The 21,405-nt window shown below is 35.6% G+C and overlaps 1 protein-coding gene across 3 annotated transcripts in view; it reads left to right on the forward strand.

Annotated features, from left to right (window-relative positions):
• Positions 1–628: 628 nt before the first annotated feature.
• LOC110466909 overlaps positions 629–21,405 on the forward strand; it is a 31,429-nt gene continuing 10,652 nt past the window's right edge. For 2 of the 3 annotated variants that reach the window (XR_002464783.1, XM_021523700.1), the window contains exons 1-3: positions 629–693; positions 16,001–16,097; positions 17,432–17,528. Coding sequence is in view for 2 of the 3 variants with exons in the window: in XM_021523700.1 (XP_021379375.1) it covers positions 17,480–17,528 (49 nt within the window). In the remaining variant the exon portion in view is untranslated. The remainder of the gene's footprint in view (positions 694–16,000; positions 16,098–17,431; positions 17,529–21,405) is intronic. The other variant, XM_021523701.1, reaches the window with a different exon arrangement.

Genomic DNA, 21,405 nt, shown 5'->3' on the forward strand with positions numbered 1-21,405 from the left:
ACCTTTGGAGCGAAACTCGAAAGGCTACAGACCAATTCTTACTGCACATTTAAATATAAACATTTTTTTCTCCTCATTTGACAGATATTCTACATAACTGTTTGGGGAAGATTATTCTGTCTGACTCTAGGGCGAAAACGCGATAATTCCATTGTCATAATTGCTTGGTGTCAGTTGCTGCGGGATTTCCGAGTTTGATTTATATAAAGAGCACTTCGTCATGTCTGCTACAACCGGTCTCAACCAGTTTGTAATCAAACTTTCTAAAACTTTCTTATAAGAGTCAAGTGATAAACACAACCAGAAAAGTATGCAGACAATCATAAATTATCCTCTTTGTGTTTTAATATTTAATATTTAATACTAATATAAATAGTTAATGTATGGAAAAAGAGAAAACTGAATTTCTCAAAGGACAATTCCAGATATATTTTTGTCTGGCATTGAAGTGATGAATAATCCTGTATACAAACAAACTATTACAAGATCATGTTTGTCCTACATGCGGGTATGGGTGGTTCACTCAGAATAAGAAAACACTTTAAGCGACCTTCAGAAATCACGCATAGCTAACGTGTTTGTTTCATTGTATATGGTTTACTTCCTGGTACATGATCTGTAATTGGGACAAACTTTCGTCTGCTCGAGCAGCGCACAGGGGTCAGGAAATGGCTATTTAAATCTCAAGCAAAGGTATGTTGATTTCATATTTTGTATTCCAATATTCTGTAAACAAACTAATGATCATTTGGCATCACTTGTAATTTATACAATTCAGTTATCATCTATAATACCGAATTGGATAAAGAACTTGTGCATAGAGAAATCCTGTACGAATGAAATACATACGGATAATCTTAATCTACAATATCATGAAAACAATGGTTTTGTTACAAACAGATTAAAATTTTACGCTTCTGTATTAATTTCTCTAAGTAATTATAGTTGGTAAACAATTTACGGGACCACTTTCTTCTTGGAATGAAAACATACAAAATGGCCGCTACATACTACTTACTAGGTAGCCTGATAACGATAGTTGATAACTGGTGTAGTGTTTTCGACACGTTATACGGAAAATAAACGTGAATAGATTCAATGATATGGTTTCAAAGCAAAGTTTACAAACACATTAAACAAACACATTGTTACCCCTTATATCATAAAACTTAATGACTCGAACTGTATATTCACGATGATGAACCTACCTGATTGGATATCAATGTATATACTAAAGACGCCATTTTAGCGCCAAGTAATATTAACAAAAATGTAATTATAGGAAAATATTTGGTGGAGTGCCCTGGTAGATCTGTTATTCAAGAAAGTAAGCATGTTCTGCTTCATCCATTGCACCCGTCGTGTAGTTGATGATTCGGTTTTCAGTGAACTGCTCGAAATATAACAATATTTCGCTCAAACATAACATAGTTTTAATAGAAACAGACCGCTTTAGGCTGTGCGCGTTTTTCATAGTCAACATCGAGAACAAATAAGAAAATATGCTATTTTTTAACCTTTTACATCCTTCGGTACACTATTGTGAATTTGTGTAGGTTCATATTACACCATGGGTATGTAAGCAGGTTTTATCATTGTATAGACCTGCCTACAGTATGAGTGTTGTGTCTTTGCTAACTGCTCCCTTGGTGTGATTTGACTTTGTGAACTATGGGACCGGTGTAGTTTCAGTTTTTATTACAACCCTAAATACATCTGTTTTGTCATAATCAATTTCAATACATTATGTACGTGATGTCGTTAACAACTACCGTTCTCATTGCTTATTTCATCATACCTGATTAATTGTTTATGTAAATACTACAGATGGCATGCAAGCCACTGTGTAATATTTACAAAAAATAAGTGAAAAGTGAACACAGGAATACAATACTCAAGGTCCACCGTCGACCAGCTCTACATAATTTCGGTGATAGATTTGGAATGCTAATAAACTTACGATCAGTTTGGCAGATAAACATTGGTAAAGACCAGGAGCAGTTTACATAGCCACCGTTGTAATCTAATGAGGAAATATTCTAAATACATCATCGTGTAAGCTATGCGTCTTGTTTCATTCTCTATTACATCCATCTTTAAATCATAGGCCTTTATTTACTGCACTCCTGATTACAATGGGCCTGCTGTTCATTTTTCATTAGAACCCTCTGTATACTGTTGAGAATATGATTAGTTTCATCATTCACTGCACCCTTGACCACTGTATGGGTGTTGTATCTTCAATAACTACGCCATCGGGGAAATATGGCATTGTTTCGTGTACCTGGTTTAACTATGGGTGTTTCGTTTTTATTTCGTCCCGTACTTTGTTTGTTATACATCTGTCAAAATTACATATGTTTAGTTATAATTATTTTTACTCTGAGTACATAGCGTTCGTAATGTCGTTAACAACCGCCTTTCTAAGCGTTTATTTCACCCTTGTGTCGCAATAAAAAAGGCGAAATACACATTCTTACAGCACAATTAAAAATAAGCATTAGTTTCTCCCCAAGTTGACAGATACACTTCACATCCGGATGGGGAACGATTTATTTGTCTTACTTTTATGCAAAGAAGTAGGGATCATTCCACCGCTCCCTCCCCATCCCCTGTCATAACATATGATTGGCGTGCTGCTGCTGAGGGATTTCTGCGTTTTATCTATATTAAGATTACTTCGTCATATTGACTAAATCCGGTGTCAACCGGTTTGATTTCACAAAGCTAATACCTCGCTTGTCCACCGTTTGCCTGAATGCAAGCAAGCCTGGCACACACACATAGAGCCTATCAGACGGTTCAAGAATTATTTTGGGATGGCATTCCAGATCTGTAACAACGCTGTAGCGAAATCAGCCAACGTCACCGGTTGATAAGGTAATGCCCGTAATCTGCCCTTTATTTCATCCCAGACGTGTTCAATGGGCGACAGATCGGGGGATCAGCAGGCCAGGGCAACACGTCAACGTTCTGCTGGGCCAGAAAGTCCATAGCGACACGAGCTGTTTGTGACCTGGTGTTGTCCTGCTGTAGCGTAATGTGACGTTGCTGCCCCTGCACGTATGGAACGACGTGGGTCCGGAGGATCTCGTCACGGTAACGTAGCGCGTTCAAATTCACTGTTAACAACCACCAGAGGCGTTCTCCCGTTGGCTGTGATGCCGCCCCAAATCATAACACTGCCTCCGCCGAAATAACGTCGTTGTACCACACACGCGACGATACACTCTGGAACGTCACTACTATCCAGGTGGACTCGCGACTCGTCCGTAAACAAAATGCCTGCCCAATCCCGTCGAGTAAATCGCAGATGCCTTCTGCACCAGTCCAGACGTGCTACACGATGACGTGGCAGAAGAACTGGGTGGATTGCAGGACGTTCCGGACGGATAGCTCGTTCACGCAATCGGTTCCGTACAGTTCTCGGGCTTATTGGTAGCAACCCAGGGATTGTTCGTGCAGTCAAACTTGCCGTTTGGAAGCGATTTCTCAAATGGACAAGCCGAATATGGTTTTCCTGTTGACGTGACGTCACACGTGGACGTCCCGCACGAGGTCGATCGCCGACGTGGCCAAACTGTTGATGTCGTCTCCACAAATCCCGGATTGCGTTTCGATGGACATGAACAAGTGTAGAGACAACGGCTTGGCCCATACCAGCTTGAAGCATACCAATAATCCGGAGGCGGTCACTTTCATTGAGCCTCGGCATAGCATTAATCACAAATGAAAACGTTATCATGCTGTTTTTACTGTTCACTGGTCTCAACAGTTGAAAAATAAACTTTCATTGTCGAGTTGGATTGCTGGACGAGAAAAACGTGCAAACTGGTCAACGCCTATAGAGAGCATGTATTCATGATAAGTGTGATTATAGGGCAAAAACATGATCGGGTGTATGCCAATCATCTTATATGTACATGTATATATATATATATGTGTGTGTGGGATGGGAACCTAGCCAGCCCGGCCACCTATGCCAGTTATATCCAATGCCAGTTGTGCTCGAATTACCATTCTCTGTAATTGTTTGTGTTATTGAAGGGCGGGAATCTCAGATGTTTACATTTTACTTACGACCAAAGAATTAATTGCTAGGGCTTGTCTAATAGCAAAATAGAGTTATGTAATTCGCTCTACAATTGTTTATACTTTTTGAGATGGGGATCTCAACACTTTCCCCGTTATTGCCAAGGGTAAAAAGTGGTTTGCCAAAAGCATACTGGTATTAGTAAACTATATATATAGTAACAGATTGGCTGGCGACCGTATGCCCTGATTGTTTCGGGTAGCATTATCTAATTCGTCTCTCCATACCCAGCATGTTATAGGGTGTTAATCTAATCTGTTTCTACGTTATGTAGGGACTAATTTTATTTTGTGGGCGATGAGGACAAGGTAGGACCCTGATACCTTTGTATCCTCGTGGATCAGGTGTTTTTGTGTTTTTATGTTCGGCAATTGTACATATGATTAAACTTGTCATTTGTTGACCAGCTTTTGGTAATTAGCTTCTAAGTTTGTACTATCTAAATTTGATTAAGGAATATCCAATATTAAAGGATATTTAATGTTAACATACTTCCAACCAAATTTTGCCTATATTCATTGCATAGTGTCAGAAAACAAGTGGCTCAAACAGATGAATCCTATATCCTCCCCAAGACCCCTGAAATTCGATCCTTCCGTTTGTATGTTTGTTTAACAATCACGTAAAATGTTTCCAATTAAATATAATTGACGGCTTTGAACCGACTCTTACTGTTACAATATATACAAGTCAGGACGGGATCAATATGACAGCAAAAATAATTCTTGGTTTGGTTTGAAGTTTTTGTTTGTGTAAAGCTACGTCCTATCAATACTATGATAATTTAACGTTGTGCCGGGATTTGGTTGTGGATGAACTCCGGAGAAACCCCCCAGACATGCGACAGCTCCACGTTGGCACGTCAACTTATATCTTGTTGGTCATGATCCGCCTTCTTCATGGGTCAATCACTGTAATTGTTTAGTTTTGAATTCTAATCACTCAATGACATTTTCAGACAAATTTGGTGAAACTCTTTTCAGCATTTCATTTGAGGAAGTTCTTAACACAGAATCGGACTGACGATAACAAATATTATAGGGTCATTAATCAGCTAATTCCATATTGGCCAAGTTATTAGGCAAATTATGTCATATTGGCCCAAGGCCGCAGGCCGAGGGTCAATGTGACAGACCAAGGCCTAATAACTTGGCCAATGTAGAATTAGCTGATTAATGACATTTTTTTAATTAGCTTATTGTATATTATTGGCAATAATCGTAAATGAACAAAAGTAAACTGATTAAATTAACACATTTAATAACAATTATTTCAAAATATTGTTCAGTTGATTACTTCATGTGAACTAGACATGGACTTATTGTACTTCGCTTTTACGCGTTTGTTAGGTACTACATTGATATGTATGGTACCTCCTGAGATATGTACACCACTGAATAGGTGAAAGGACAGACTACCTTGTAGAATTCGCCATTTAGTACTACTGACATATCATTTAACAATATTTGGCTTTACTCGCTTAACACTCTATATCTAGTAGTGTCATGCATTAAACCGCTAGTTTGTCTTCGCCTTTTTTGGAGCTGTCGGATACTCGCTCCATGGTTTGTTGTCTTCTGCCGTTGTCAATGAAGCGTTACTGAAGGAAGTAATCACCAATAAGTATAGAAATGTTTCGAATAATATGGCGTGCGTTGGCGCGTAATCGATATTGGCAAAGTTTATTCCGTATTGGCCCAGTTAATCGATATTGGCCCAGTTTGTCCAATATTGGCCCATTTTTTTATATCAATTGATTGGGCAGTTTTCACATATTATTGTCAATATGTAAGTAGTTAATTAATGAGCCCTTCGGACCAGATACACGAATAATATAAGTAATTGGAAAAATAGTTCATTTCAATCATTTTTTTTAAACGGAAAACACGTGGACAAGTAACCGCTTGTATGTTCATTTTAACGGAATTGCTTTTCACGGCTCCCCGGTTCCATTTTCAACGTCAAAATCTGAAACCCATTCCATTTTCACGAGGGTTACTTTTCAACATAACACCGATAGTCATGTTAAATTGTAAACCCATACATAATATTTCCAATTAATAATATTAAAAACAACTGTCTCATACATATGTTGTAAAACCTAAATAGCACCCACCCTTGCCTCTCAGTGATGTTTACAAATCATATGATAGTCATTGTAAGTTGAAAACCAGTATCATAATGTTAAAAACAACTGTTCCATACATCCGAACACATGTGTTAAAACCTGAATAGCACCCACACTTGCCTGTCAGTGATCTTCAAAAATAACACAGACCAAGCGTGTGTCTTATTTTACCTGGTATTTTCAGTATAAAGCTAAATAAAAGCTTCACAACTGAAACAATATAGGACGGTGACGGCACGTATCAAGTTATAGCTCGCAAACACAGCATTGTGACAAGTGCATGTTCTGTAAGAGTGACGCAGAATGGCGCATTATCGGTCGGTGTACAGAGCTTGTAAATCCACTACAAGTCTCTATCAGTGTCAGTGTTACGTCAGTCGTACAACCCCTACACTGTGGGTGTTGGGACACCCCCTACGATGTGGTTATTGTGACAATCATAAAACCCCTACACTGTTTGTGTTGTGACGAAAGCATACACCTAAATCGTCATAATAAAGGTAAAACAAAGGCTTCTCCACTTTACTGAATGAAGACTGTAACGACAGCTATATTGTAAATAGTGCATAAGCACAGCACTGTAACTAGTATATGTTCTGCAGGAGTGACACACAATGTCGCCTACTGGTGCCGTGTATACTACGGTTGTTAAAGGCTAGGTCAAACGTACGTAAATCATATATTTTATATGCATTCAGTCTTGATATATTCTGTTACAGTTTTAATCATTTGACGTAATTATATGAACAGTTCACTGATAATACTGAGATGATTTGCTTGAATTTCATATACTCCGGGGTTTTGTGCCTTTTGTTCGCATAAAATTCATACCAACGGCTAAGAATCTCAAATATCATTATTATGTATCACTTATAAACACTCATAAAGTAAAAGTAAACTGCCCTGCAGGTAGGGCGTCAGAATTGTACCTGCTGCCCCCAATTGCATGATCGTAAGAGGCGACTAAATTTGGGACCTTATCTCTTCTCTCCTTTCTAAATAACTTTCTTTTTCCTAATGTCTCCCTTGACAATGCCTCACTTTTGGCCATTTGTTGAGCGTTCGCCCCTGTGAGGAAGGCTTTGGGTTCTGTCCCCTGGCCGAGACATACCAAAGTCTTTAAAAATGGCAGTTTCTACTCCTGCTTAACGCTCAGCAANCATACACTACACGCATGCATCTTGCACACAGGGGAGGCCGTCCTTAAATGACCTTAGCTGTTAATAGGACGTTAAACAAAATCAAACAAACAAACAAACAAATCATAAAGTAAATCTTATTTAATCATGGTGTGGTCATTATGGTTTATTAATAATAACACTGGGGATTCACAAGCATTGCTTAAACGAAATATTTTAAATATAAAAATGGCCGCTTCATAGCACTGAGTAGTTGCGTAGTAAAACGATAACCGGAGCCGATAATTGGTGTTGACTTCTTGTATATTTCATAAAGAAACCGAAAGATGATTAGGCAATACATCATTATCCAAAAGTAGAAACGTTCCTATATTTTCTTCTATCTAAATTGAACGCATATAGACTCATACCATCATACACTTAAAGGCAAGCCATTATATGTTTATGTTGAGCTTTTCCAATTGACTGATAATGCATACTCTTACAGATATCATGATAACGCCGTTTATTACATACAAACTAATAACTACATGTTTTTTGTATATGCGATTCGACACAATTGCTCTTAGCAGTATCAGCCCTCGTCATATCACACCCTTTAATCCGTATCAGCTCGCGAAACCCGTATCAAACCCCTCTTGGAGCACGTCTAATTGTTCCCTTCTACCACCAACAACGTCATTCAGAACCTTTGCTCGACCAATATCAGCCAACGAGATGATGTTGGAGTCTCGGGTTGATACAAGGTGTGAGATGGCAAAATGAATGTATTATTTTCTATGTTAAGAACAAGTGAATACAAAACCTTTTGAATGGCTTCATTAGAAAGAGTCAAACATGAAATGTTAACATGTATACATTATACACTTGATTACGCTGTCGGTGATGTTAATTGTCCACTTCACTCCTTTGTAGACTTCCCTACACTGAAGGTGTTGTGACACCGGTACTACATATCTGACCAAGGTATGTGTGGTGTTTCATCGCATATTGTAACTTGTAAATACAGGTGTTACGTGTATGAAGTTGTATGAACTATACCCAGATGATACAAATTTGGCTGTTAACTACATAACTGTGTCCTTTCGTTGTTCACTACAACTTGCTTTATATTCTGCGTAATGTTTCATCATTCATTTCATCCACCGGTACACTGAATATGTCACTTTGGTAACTACACATGTCGGTACACTTCCCTCGGTACACTAAAGACGTGCGTTTCCTTAAGGCACTTCTCTGCACACTTCCCTCGGTACACTACAGACGTGACTTACTACACCTCTTTGTGCATTCCTTAGTTACACTAAAGATGTAACTTGTTTATTACACTTAGGTGTACACGTGACTTTGTTATCAACATTTCTCCGTACATTCCATTGGTACACAATCCAGGTGAGTTTGTTTACTTTCCCTCTGTGTACACTGTCATCGGTACACTGGAGATGTTACTTTGTTAACAACTCCTCTGTGTACACTTGACTCGTAACACTTAAGACGTGACTTTGTGTACTACTACTTTCTGTACACTTCGTTCGTTGCATTAATATATGACTGTGTTAACTTTGCCTCTATGTACACTTCAATCGGTACACTTAATATGTGAGTTTGTTTACTACACCTCTCCGCACATTCCATTGGTACGCTAAAGATGAGTGTTTTTTTAATACATCTTTGTGTAAATAACTATTGAAATACTAAAGATGCGAGTTTGTTTACTATGTCTCTGTATACTGACATCGGTACACTAAAGACGTGACTGTGTTTACCACAACTCTGTGTAGATGCCATTGATGCACTCAAGATGTGACATTGTTAACTTAACCCCTTCTGTTTGGTGTCATATGTACATTAAATATTTGACTTTGTTAAATACATCGCCGAGTACACTTTCATATAATACCTCTATGTACATTTTCCGTGTTGTTTTATTGTTAACTACATAACTATGTATAGCATGAGTCTTGTTTCATAACTCAAAATAACCCTTGGCCAAAATAGGTAGTATGACTTGGCACATAACGTTTACAATATTCGTGATATCTTATTTTTCATTACACCCTTAGGTACATTAAAATGCTTGTTCACTTAAGCGTATCCAAAATATGTGTGTAGTTAAACTATTAATTACAAACCTGGGTATCATTTCTGTATACGCTATCGGTGCATTGTCGCTCGTTATTCCCCTACATCGTCAGTGTTTATTGTTTGCTACAGCTACGGGTTCACTACGTGTTTTCTACACCTCTGCCTAAATCATGGATGTTGGTTCATTCGTATCACAGTTGTATTATTTGGTGTTGTTTACAACACTAACTTAAGTATGTGCGTTTTGTCATTATTAACTGCAGTTATAACAAACAAATATCTCTGAAATTAGAATTGAAAAGAAGTCTCTAGAAGCAGTCATGCTGCGGTGCTAGTCCTTGTGACATGATCCTGTTCGTCTATCCGTGCCCTCTAAACATATACATAGCAATATCACTTGACTGTGTTTATGTTATGGCTCAAATTCGTCCCACCTAGCTAGCTGGACAATTAGCACGAGTTCGTCTATTCGTGCCCCGCAATTGTATATGTTTCAGAATGGAGATCGCAAGTGATTTAACGGCCCCCGATGCAAATTATCTTTGAATGTTCATTCCAAGTAATTCTATATATTATTATTGGGCGAGGATCTCAGCTGTTTCCATTTAACTTACGACAAACGCACCAATATCCGAGGCTTGTCTATTAGCAAAATATAGTTGTGTCTTTGTTTGTATCCTCTAGAATTGTCTGTATTTGTATTTCCATGTTCGGCTATTGTATATATGGCTTAAGGTGAACATCATAAATATTTCATTTGTTGACCAGATGTTAGCCGTTTCCTTGAGATCCCATGGGAGTTAAACAGAATAAGCTTATTGTTGTCACCTCCCCGAGGACCCTTGAAATAAGGTCCCTCTTTTCGTGATCTCGTGATAATGTTTCAAACTAAAAATTATTGACGGGTTTTGAACCACTTTCACTGTTAAAATGTATACGTCAGGACGGGATCAATATGACAGCAACAATAATTCTTGATTTGGTTTGTATTTTTGGTGGAGGAGACCCGGAGTACCGAAGAAAACCAACTGTCCTGCGGCCAGTGTCTGGCGACTGTCCCACGTTGTCCTTCAGTCCGCAACCCAGTAATGTAGGCCTAGTAGTCAAATATGGTCAGAAACCTTACCTATCCCCATCCCCTCCTTTATAGTTTATATCAATCACAAAGTTCCAGACGTGAAGTCGCTTCAAGCAATTCGGTCAAATTATCTTTTTTTGTTGCCATGCTCCGCCTTCTTTATGAGTCAATTACTCTAATTGTTAAGTTTTTAATCGAAATCATTAAATGACGTAACAAGACAAATTTAGTGAAATTCTATTCAGCATTCCATTTGAGGAAGTTGATATCATATAATCGGACTAACGATACAAATGTTTAGGCCTTTGGACAAGATAAATTAATAATACAATAAATTGGATTGTAGGTCATTTCAACTATTAATATCCAACGGGTCAGGGCTTATTTTTACCGATAGTCATTGTAAGATGCAAACCCTAGATAAACACAATATGTCCAATATCATAATATTAAAAACAACTGGTCCAAACATACGAACACATGTGGTTAAGCCTTAATAGCACCCCTCTTGCATGTCAGTGATCTTCACAAATCACACATACCGATCGTGTGTGTCTTATATTTTTACTGGTATTTTAATTATTGAGTTTAACAAAAGCTTCTCTGCTGAAACGATATAGGACAGTGACGGCACGTATCAAGTTATAGCTCGCAAGCACATCATTGTTACAAATACATGTTCTGCAAGAGTGACGCACAATGACGCCTACTCGGTCAGTGTACAAAGCTATTCAATCTGCTACACATCTCTATCAAAGGAACGTAGTATTTATTTTACACTCATGTTAAATGAGTCCTTTCGATATTTGGCTTTTATTTCTAAACATCTGTTTAACTGGCTTGTGCTTGATTCCCTCACTTTTTAAACAAAACATATGGAGAAGAATTCTGTTAGAAGAATACTAGTTTATTTCTTGAAAGTATTTGCAATATTTTGCTCTGTTTTTACTTGTGGTTAACAGTTTTAAGTAATAAGAAATCACACCAGGTATTAATATTTTAATAAAAAAATAGAAAGATTTGTATTAATATTGTAGTGATTATGAGGCTTACAAGACGTTTGATAAAATAATTTATTTCATTTTATAATGACTTTTTCAGCACATTAACATATAAATATAAAATGTTTTTTTAGCAATAACACAAAATGTATCTTCTTTTGGTATCATTTAATGCTATGCGTAAAGTACAAGTAAAAAATATACTAAGACATTGTCTATGTGTGACAGAAATTATAGTGTTTATAAGTAAATGATTATAAAATATAAATAACAAGATTACCATGGAATACTATGTCTCGACTGTCCCCATTTTGACCATAAACATCAAATATATGTAGTCAAACAAATTCATATCAAAATCGTATAGGAATATAAATAAAAAAAAATGATTGGTTTACTTTTGAATATATCGAACCAATAGATTTAAAATACCGAGACATCAAGGTTTGTTGATATGAAAAATAAGATATAATGCCTAAGATATATATATATGATGCAAGATAAGCAGGTCTATTTAGTATTAAGGCACACGGCACAAAGACAACAAACATTGACAATGATGCTTTAATATTCATATGAACACGAGAAGATAGGACTAGTTCGCCATCTGATACAGGATTTCAACTGCTGTGTGGTGAAAAGTTAAAATTTGATGATGCGATGTAGATGTACAAATATAAGGCCATTCTTAATGTTACGCCTTATAGTATCAAATATTTGAATTGTGTAATTAGTCAATGTTATTAAATTATTATATTCAGGCATTTTACTTTTTAACATGCAGTTATGGTAATATGCAGTGATGGTTATATCTGTGTATTGTAATACTATATGTAAAATATGTAGTAATGACAATATCATATGTAAATGCTCTTTTGTTTAATGAAGTATATTTAACATAAAGCCCAATTACCACAAGTATGATAAACATAGACAAAAGATTGTCTATTAATTCCAAATTATATCCAAAAATCAATAAGAATTTTATATATCTACTTAAATTGTGATGTATCACATGAACAGAAAAGCTACAAATCACACAGGTAAGTCAACTACCTGTGTGACCTGTGGGGTTAGTGTAAAACAGACTATAACTGGTGTGCCATTGTTTTTCTATATCTACACTTGTCTTTGTTATCGTTGGGGAAACCAGAACACTCCGGCTAAATCAAGGGTGTTGGTTCATTTTTCATCACACCTCTGGTTACACGTTGTATGTTTTGACGTTGTCTACTACACTGACTCAACTACGTGTGTTTTGTTACTAAACTATATATTAGGTGTAGTGTGTCTTCTTTTAAATTAAATATCCGGTTAAACTCCGATTGTTTGTGATCATTATGTGCTTATTATGTTTTTCGCGTATTTTACGATAACTATAATATCTTGTGTCGTTCTCTCTACTTTTATTACTTCTGTGACTAAATATCAAAAAACGAGACACGTATTATTTCAACAAATATATAAATACACTATTTCAAAAACGTGAATGACACACACACACACAAGTTTGCTCAAATCATTGTCAACTAACAAAGCCTATCTGTTAATACGAATATAACAAGTAGAACTACGCTTGTGTATTATATATCAGATAAGCTGACGACGATCTTTGTAAGGCCACATTCTACGGATCGCAGGTACCCTTACATGAGGCAGGGTCACATACACATTTGTCGTTAAAGTACAAAACGTTTTTTAAACGTTTAAACCAAAATATGTAACCTGAATTGTACTTTTCACCTGACTACACTGTAGGGATATGCTTTTAGTGCGCACTCAGATCTCAGTTCGAATCTTCGTCCATAGGTAAAAGCCTTTAACCTCTGTATGAACTTATAGAAGTGTATTTTAATTTGTCATCGTTACCAACATCCATGACAATACTATGTGTATCATTACAATGTTAACCGAATCTGATTATAAAATGAATATTTTGCTACATTATGTATGAGGTTTCATTTTCAACAGAGCTTCTGGCTATATGTAATATTTACATGGCACGCTATGTGTGGTTTATCGTATATAATGATGTAATACATGAAGCTATTTGCGTTGTTTAATTGTTTAGCGCAGCCCTGTACATAGAAACACAAGTAGCGAAGGAAGACAATTGTATTACCCGTACCTTGTACGGTCCTCGAACTAGCATTGACATATCACCGGTATACCACCTTCGTCTACTTAGGAACTTAAATTACGCATAAAGTGTGTCTCTCGAATCAAACCTAGTCATTGTGCTTACCATATACAATGGTTTGTTTTGTATGCCTCTGTGCATTTAGTCAACAACGTCACTATCGACGCCTGTTTTCTAAAAATAAACCTTCGTAGCGAATTTGAACATTGAAAGTATTTTTCATTTGAAATCTTGTATTATGTTAATATTTGAGAGCAAATAAATCATGTTACTCTATAAATCATGAAACAATGCAATTTTCCGACAAATGTCGCAGTTACTTTGATTAGTTATCTGTTGATCTTTTTAAATCACAATTTTATATTTGTTCAGAAGTGCGACATCTTTTGTAAAAAAAAAATAGTAATCCGTATTCACAAAAGCAAGAATCCCATTACAATGATAGTATTTAGGGGTTTATTAGGCAATATCAACTAACAATATTTACGATTCACGCAACATAGCGTAAAATGCACATAACCCCAAACTGTCGCCGATACACTAGTGCATCAAATATGTAGCATGAAGTATTTGTGTCCCACAACTCAAAATGTTGTTACATTTTAACAAAAGCAGTGTGTAGTAATATCACTTGCTCTGTTTTACCTTTTACTGCATTGTATAAAGAAAAGTTACCCCTGCCCAATACTACTCCAATGTTTTCAAATATTTATCAATTGTTTATTTACGTGTTTATCTAAAATTTGTAATAACAGATTTTAACTTGTATACATAAATTAAACTTTTTGAATGTAATAAAATATCAATCATTTTGATTAGAAAAGTAATGGAAATAACAAATCAGTCTCTTTGACTGTGTGTTGAATCAAAATACCTCTTTTTTTTAGATCGAGCCGGTGAGGTGAGTCTGATTTCTGATCACATGATATATTATTTTTAATCAAACAGAGGATGTTGCTGTCCTCTACCCTGGCGTCACTTACATAGGGCGAAGCACATACAATCACTTAGGCCCGGCGAGTAGTTCCACAGCGACAAGAGTTATAACACATGTCGAATGCTCCAACCATGTATCGTTATCACAGTCGGTTGACAAAAAATAAATCATCAACAACATCGTTTAAATCGTCATCTCCATATTTCGAAGTACCGTTTTCAATTTCCAGTAACCCACCTCGTTGACCTAAGCTTAACCACTACACCTCTGTATTAACCATGATTATTCTGAGATGTTTTCTTCAACCCTCGTTCTAACACTTAGAGTGTCAAATCCTCAAAACTAGAGAAGTTACGATCACCTATGCTCTTTACACCCCTGGAACAGATAAAGGCATACATGATAGCTATGCGAGCGATACTTGAATTTTAAAGCCTTTAAAGTCATTTTTACCTTTACACTATTTTGCGATTCTTCTGAAGCTCATCAAAGGATCAAACTAGTCTACATGTTCTTGTGTCATCCACAAGTTGCTCGTGCACAGAGCCCTCGACGACTTCATGACATATTCGAGGGTTGAAGAGAAGGATATTGAGCGAATCCACTAGAGTATCGAGAATGCTCTGGAGGGTCATTACATTGCAAAAGCTTCTACTATCGAGTGTAAAAGGACTTAGGGCGTTATGGGTCATTTTTGGCCTCATAAAAAGTAAGAAATTCAACTTGAACATATTTACCAATTTTTATTTAAAACATCATATTGGTTAATTAGGGCTATCTGTCTTTCTGTTTTCCAATGCGCATGCGTATATGCCCTACCGTAGCAACGAAATTGCGTTGCTGTACAGGTATAGCCAAACTAATATGTTTTGGGACAGTTAGCATGCATAAAGCAAAGCCTCTGCATGTGACAAACAAAAAGTCCTATCTACGAATGAAAACTGCTATGGAAATGTTTAAGCATGTCAAATATTAATTTGTTTGTTGCATTCGAAGGCTTTCAAACCTTAAAAAGTGTTTAGTTAATTTTCTTCAAAATGACCAATTTTCAACCAAATAACGCATAAAAGACGACATTTGTAATGCATTTCTCCTAAACCAGTTGTCGAATGAAATTGATATTTCATATTTTCATACTTCATTTACTCCAGGTTACGAATACAACAATTAATTCAAAATATCCGATGAGACCGGGAATGACCCTTGACGGCCCTAGTCCTTTCCCCGTCCAGTCTTTCAGTAATGGTGGAACTATCCGGATTCAATCCTATATGAACAACCTAATCCACTATGTTGCAAACAAAGTGTATGTTTGGTTATCAGAAATATGATAAGGCGATTTGCATGTTGACGTGCCAAAACTCAGAAATATGTGTCAATGTAAACTTTATTTTTCTAGATGTCACCAACGAAACTACCTGTAAGGCCAATATAACTAACCAGGAAAATGGCGTCGGGTTCAGACGATAGTGGGGACCAAAAGCTGACCAAATGGGGTACGTATTTCTTGCTATTCTTGGTTTTCTGTGTACGTTTTCATGTTATAAATGTTTTTTGGGACAAGAATTTTCTTCTTATACATGGGTTATGGGAAAGGAATTTCCTGTTTTACATGGTTTAAAAGTAAGTTCGGCTTTTAACTTTATTTACAGTCGTAAGTACTTTCAAAAATATATTTGGATTGTTTACAAGAGTTAAGGAAATTTCGAGTATTTCCAGTTAAACATTTAGCTGTATTAGATTTCATTAATGGAATCACAAAAATAAAGTTGATCTTTACCAATTTAACGTTTGACGATTAGTAGCCCAATGATATAAGTTTGGTGCAAAATAAATAATATGTTGTTATTTTTTGAGTCTCTGCCTTCTTTGGAAAGTTATTGTCCTATAGTTTCACAGGATTGCACACAAATTAAATAACGCGCAGTTTAATGCTTATATTTCCTTTTTCTTTTATGCCAATCTCTTATCGCATTTCAAAGTCGAGTCGGTCAAATCAACGTCATTAACTCACGACGTCACAAACATGTTCTTCATATCACTACACCAATGGGAATTATGTGAGAATTATGATATTTCTATATTGTTTGGTAAGATTATAAAGTGGCAATGCAGAACAAATGGAAATACATATCTATTTTTTTGTGATTATTATTTATTTTGGTATATCCGGTGTTGAACTTTTCATCTTTTCGACTGTGAACTTTAAGTTCAATATACGACTGTCTTGTATTTTCCTCTGAATTCTAGCAAGTTGTTGAACCAAGGCACTATCTGAACCTCTTAACACCATTCGTCTTACCCTTAATTCAGATTGAAATGGTATTATGAAACTGTTTTCTTTTTGTAAAATGAAATGTCATGAACACAACAAATATTTTGTTCAATCAAAAACACCTTCCCAGAAATGTTTCTTTCTCTATAAGAACATTTGATTTTCGACTTTGTACACTACTGTACCTAATAATCAACGAAAAACCTTGGTTTTCATCTTATGAGAGGCTTATCAACAAGAAAAGTAAACATCAATATCAAAATACATTTTTAATAGTTTTGCGAACAGTTTGTGAAAAGCTTGACACATTCCAAAAAAAAAAACGTTGAGGATAAAATCGCTAAATTATTTCGTTTTTGAGTGACAATATACTTGTAATTCGGGTGAATATCTTTTAACAAACTATTGACATACGCATTCTTTTTAAACTGTACCAATCTTTTAGCCAATCCTCCTTCGTTCAAATATTTATTGAATTTTTCACATATTGAAGCAAGATATAAAAGTATAATAAACACAGCGAAATATGTGTCAATGTAAACTTTATTTTTCTAGATGTCACCAACGAAACTACCTGTAAGGCCAATATAACTAACCAGGAAAATGGCGTCGGGTTCAGACGATAGTGGGGACCAAAAGCTGACCAAATGGGGTACGTATTTCTTGCTATTCTTGGTTTTCTGTGTACGTTTTCATGTTATAAATGTTTTTTGGGACAAGAATTTTCTTCTTATACATGGGTTATGGGAAAGGAATTTCCTGTTTTACATGGTTTAAAAGTAAGTTCGGCTTTTAACTTTATTTACAGTCGTAAGTACTTTCAAAAATATATTTGGATTGTTTACAAGAGTTAAGGAAATTTCGAGTATTTCCAGTTAAACATTTAGCTGTATTAGATTTCATTAATGGAATCACAAAAATAAAGTTGATCTTTACCAATTTAACGTTTGACGATTAGTAGCCCAATGATATAAGTTTGGTGCAAAATAAATAATATGTTGTTATTTTTTGAGTCTCTGCCTTCTTTGGAAAGTTATTGTCCTATAGTTTCACAGGATTGCACACAAATTAAATAACGCGCAGTTTAATGCTTATATTTCCTTTTTCTTTTATGCCAATCTCTTATCGCATTTCAAAGTCGAATTTCGAGCTGTCTGTCAATGAGACCTGTTCTTGTGACGTCACGAGTACACGCGAACGTTCCCAGCAAAACAAAGAAGTTCGTTGAAACAGACACAAATTCATCAATTTAATTTCAACCGTGAGAGCATAAATTGTTGCGAGTTACATTGCTCAAATTGTTTTCTAAACCGGTAGAACGGATGGGTTGCAATGAGGAATGTGAGTGATGATTGATGTGGTGATTTTCGTGACGTCAATAATACACTTAATGTAGTGACGTCGGTCAAATCAACGTCATTAACTCACGACGTCACAAACATGTTCTTCATATCACTACACCAATGGGAATTATGTGAGAATTATGATATTTCTATATTGTTTGGTAAGATTATAAAGTGGCAATGCAGAACAAATGGAAATACATATCTATTTTTTTGTGATTATTATTTATTTTGGTATATCCGGTGTTGAACTTTTCATCTTTTCGACTGTGAACTTTAAGTTCAATATACGACTGTCTTGTATTTTCCTCTGAATTCTAGCAAGTTGTTGAACCAAGGCACTATCTGAACCTCTTAACACCATTCGTCTTACCCTTAATTCAGATTGAAATGGTATTATGAAACTGTTTTCTTTTTGTAAAATGAAATGTCATGAACACAACAAATATTTTGTTCAATCAAAAACACCTTCCCAGAAATGTTTCTTTCTCTATAAGAACATTTGATTTTCGACTTTGTACACTACTGTACCTAATAATCAACGAAAAACCTTGGTTTTCATCTTATGAGAGGCTTATCAACAAGAAAAGTAAACATCAATATCAAAATACATTTTTAATAGTTTTGCGAACAGTTTGTGAAAAGCTTGACACATTCCAAAATAATATACGTTGAGGATAAAATCGCTAAATTATTTCGTTTTTGAGTGACAATATACTTGTAATTCGGGTGAATATCTTTTAACAAACTATTGACATACGCATTCTTTTTAAACTGTACCAATCTTTTAGCCAATCCTCCTTCGTTCAAATATTTATTGAATTTTTCACATATTGAAGCAAGATATAAAAGTATAATAAACACAGCGGAAAATCGAATGCCTAAGAGTTAAAAACCTAAAAAAAACTTACTCCAGATTATACCCAAAGGGAGACAAATCCCCGTTATATCATAAACGATCCTTGAACTATTAAAGGTTTTATTATTTGAACTGACGACAACCTAGCCAATTGTTAATGAACCAGTGATTTAGGATTGCATTAGGCATGCATGTCTCATATCCCATCTCTTTCCGTTATCTCAACACAATACTTGATATTTCAACACAACGGGGCATTCATTTATAGCTATCACCTGAAACAGTAGATCTAAATTAAAGCACATGTCTGGCGGAATTGTGATAATTTTACCTAATTTTATAGTGCACTATTGGGTTGTTTGTATATCCGGATGTAAACTCATTAGAAGAGTCTTGTTCTGAAATAGAAAAGGAACAAGCTAGTGTTTCTTTAAACACCTCTTATGTGTTGGATGGTGATTTTAATGGTCGTATTAGCACATTAATTGATAATGTTTTACCTAATTAGGACTTCGTTTATACTCTAAATATTGACACGAGTGAAGTAGAGGATATCCACGCTTGTCAGAGGCTGGTATCCTGTAATGTATCTATTGATAGAGTTGACGAAGATAAAGGTCACGCTAATACGTATTGCTTAAGATTAATTGATATGTACAAATGATGTTCGTTATTGATAGGTAATGGCCGTCACAATAAAGGCAAAGGTGTTGGTAAGGTGACCTGTAAAGAAGTGAGTGTCGTTGACTACTTACTATTTAATGATGCTGTAGCTAAGAGTATTGTTGATTTAGAAAGTTGTGATCATAATCCAATGTTCTCAGATGTTCACTGTCAATTCAAATTTTGTATTGGTTATAAACCTAAAATTACAGAAAATGTTTCTGGTCTAAAATAACTGAGTATGTGAGATGGGAACATAGTAAAAACAACTAATACACTGAGTCGATTGATGAGGTGAAACATGTAATAAATAAAATGAGTGACCGGATTGATACGTTACGTAGCAACTATCTTGTTGAAAACATGAATTTGACGCAATATTGTAATAATTTGCTAGACATGACTCGGAAAACTAGGGGGGGGGGTATGTTAGCGCTGATAACAGGCCGAAACCGAAATAAGCTGCTACAAATTAACCATGGTTTGACAAGAAATGTATAGCTACTAGATCTGCATTTAACAAGAGTCGATCAAGGTACAGCTTAAGTAAATATAAAAAAGTAAGAATGATATGAACAAATGTGCTAAATTATAACGGAAACAATAAAACAAGAGTATTTAATAATATATATCGAAATGTGCGCACGAATTATTTGCGTCGGCGAAACTCAATCCAAGGAATTTATGGAAATTATGGACATGAATATTGGATGTCCTTTGTAACTTTTTCAAACAGTTAAACGCCTATGATCATGATGAAGATGTGATAATGATGATGATGATGATTTTTGACTCTGGAGTGACTCCTGAAACCTGGACAATCGGGATAATAAAATAAATTTACAAGTAAAAGGGTGACCCTTAAGATCCAGATAATTACCGGGGCATCACATTGATAAGCTGCAACGGTAAATTGTTTACTCATATTTTGAATATCAGGCTTAATGACTACTCAAATAACAATAATATATTCTCTTAAAATCAAGCAGGTTTCGGAAAAGTAACTCAACGACTTTTATCGATTTTAGAAAAGCGTTTAATTTGGTTTAGAGAGTAGGGCGTTTTTTTTTATTAAAAAGTAAAATTAGAGGCAAATGCATTGTTATTGTCAAAACATGTATAAAAATATCAAAACATGTGTAGTATTAAAAACCCCCATAAAGTCTGAGTTATTTCCCTGTCTAGTTGGTGTAAGGCAAAAATCTTTCCCCGTTTTTATTCTCTTTCAACCTTAATGAAATGGAAGACTTTAAAGAGTTAATTGTTTTCCCCCTTAAAACAATTGAAAGACAAATTCCAGACTTAGCTAAATATGAATGTGGATCTGTTCGTCCTGTTATACGCCGACGATACAATTCTTCTTTCTGATTCTACTGTAGGTTTGCAAAGTGCTCCTAACGTTTTTCCGAATACTGTGATATATGGAAATAAGAAATTAGTGTGAAGAAAACAAAGATACTCGTATTCTGTAAACGCAATTCTAATAATAACCATGTTACGGTGAAGTTTTAGACGAGGTGGACAATTTTAGTGTACCGGGTGAGACATTTAATTACAATGGTAGCTTTTTGAAACATAAATGGAAGCATTGTGAGCAAGCCCAAAATCCAATTATTCTGTGTAACATAATATGAATAATCAATTTTTTATTTATTTTTTAATTT

Source organism: Mizuhopecten yessoensis, unplaced genomic scaffold, assembly GCF_002113885.1.
Source record: "Mizuhopecten yessoensis strain PY_sf001 unplaced genomic scaffold, ASM211388v2 scaffold11147, whole genome shotgun sequence".
NCBI lineage: Eukaryota > Metazoa > Mollusca > Bivalvia > Pectinida > Pectinidae > Mizuhopecten > Mizuhopecten yessoensis.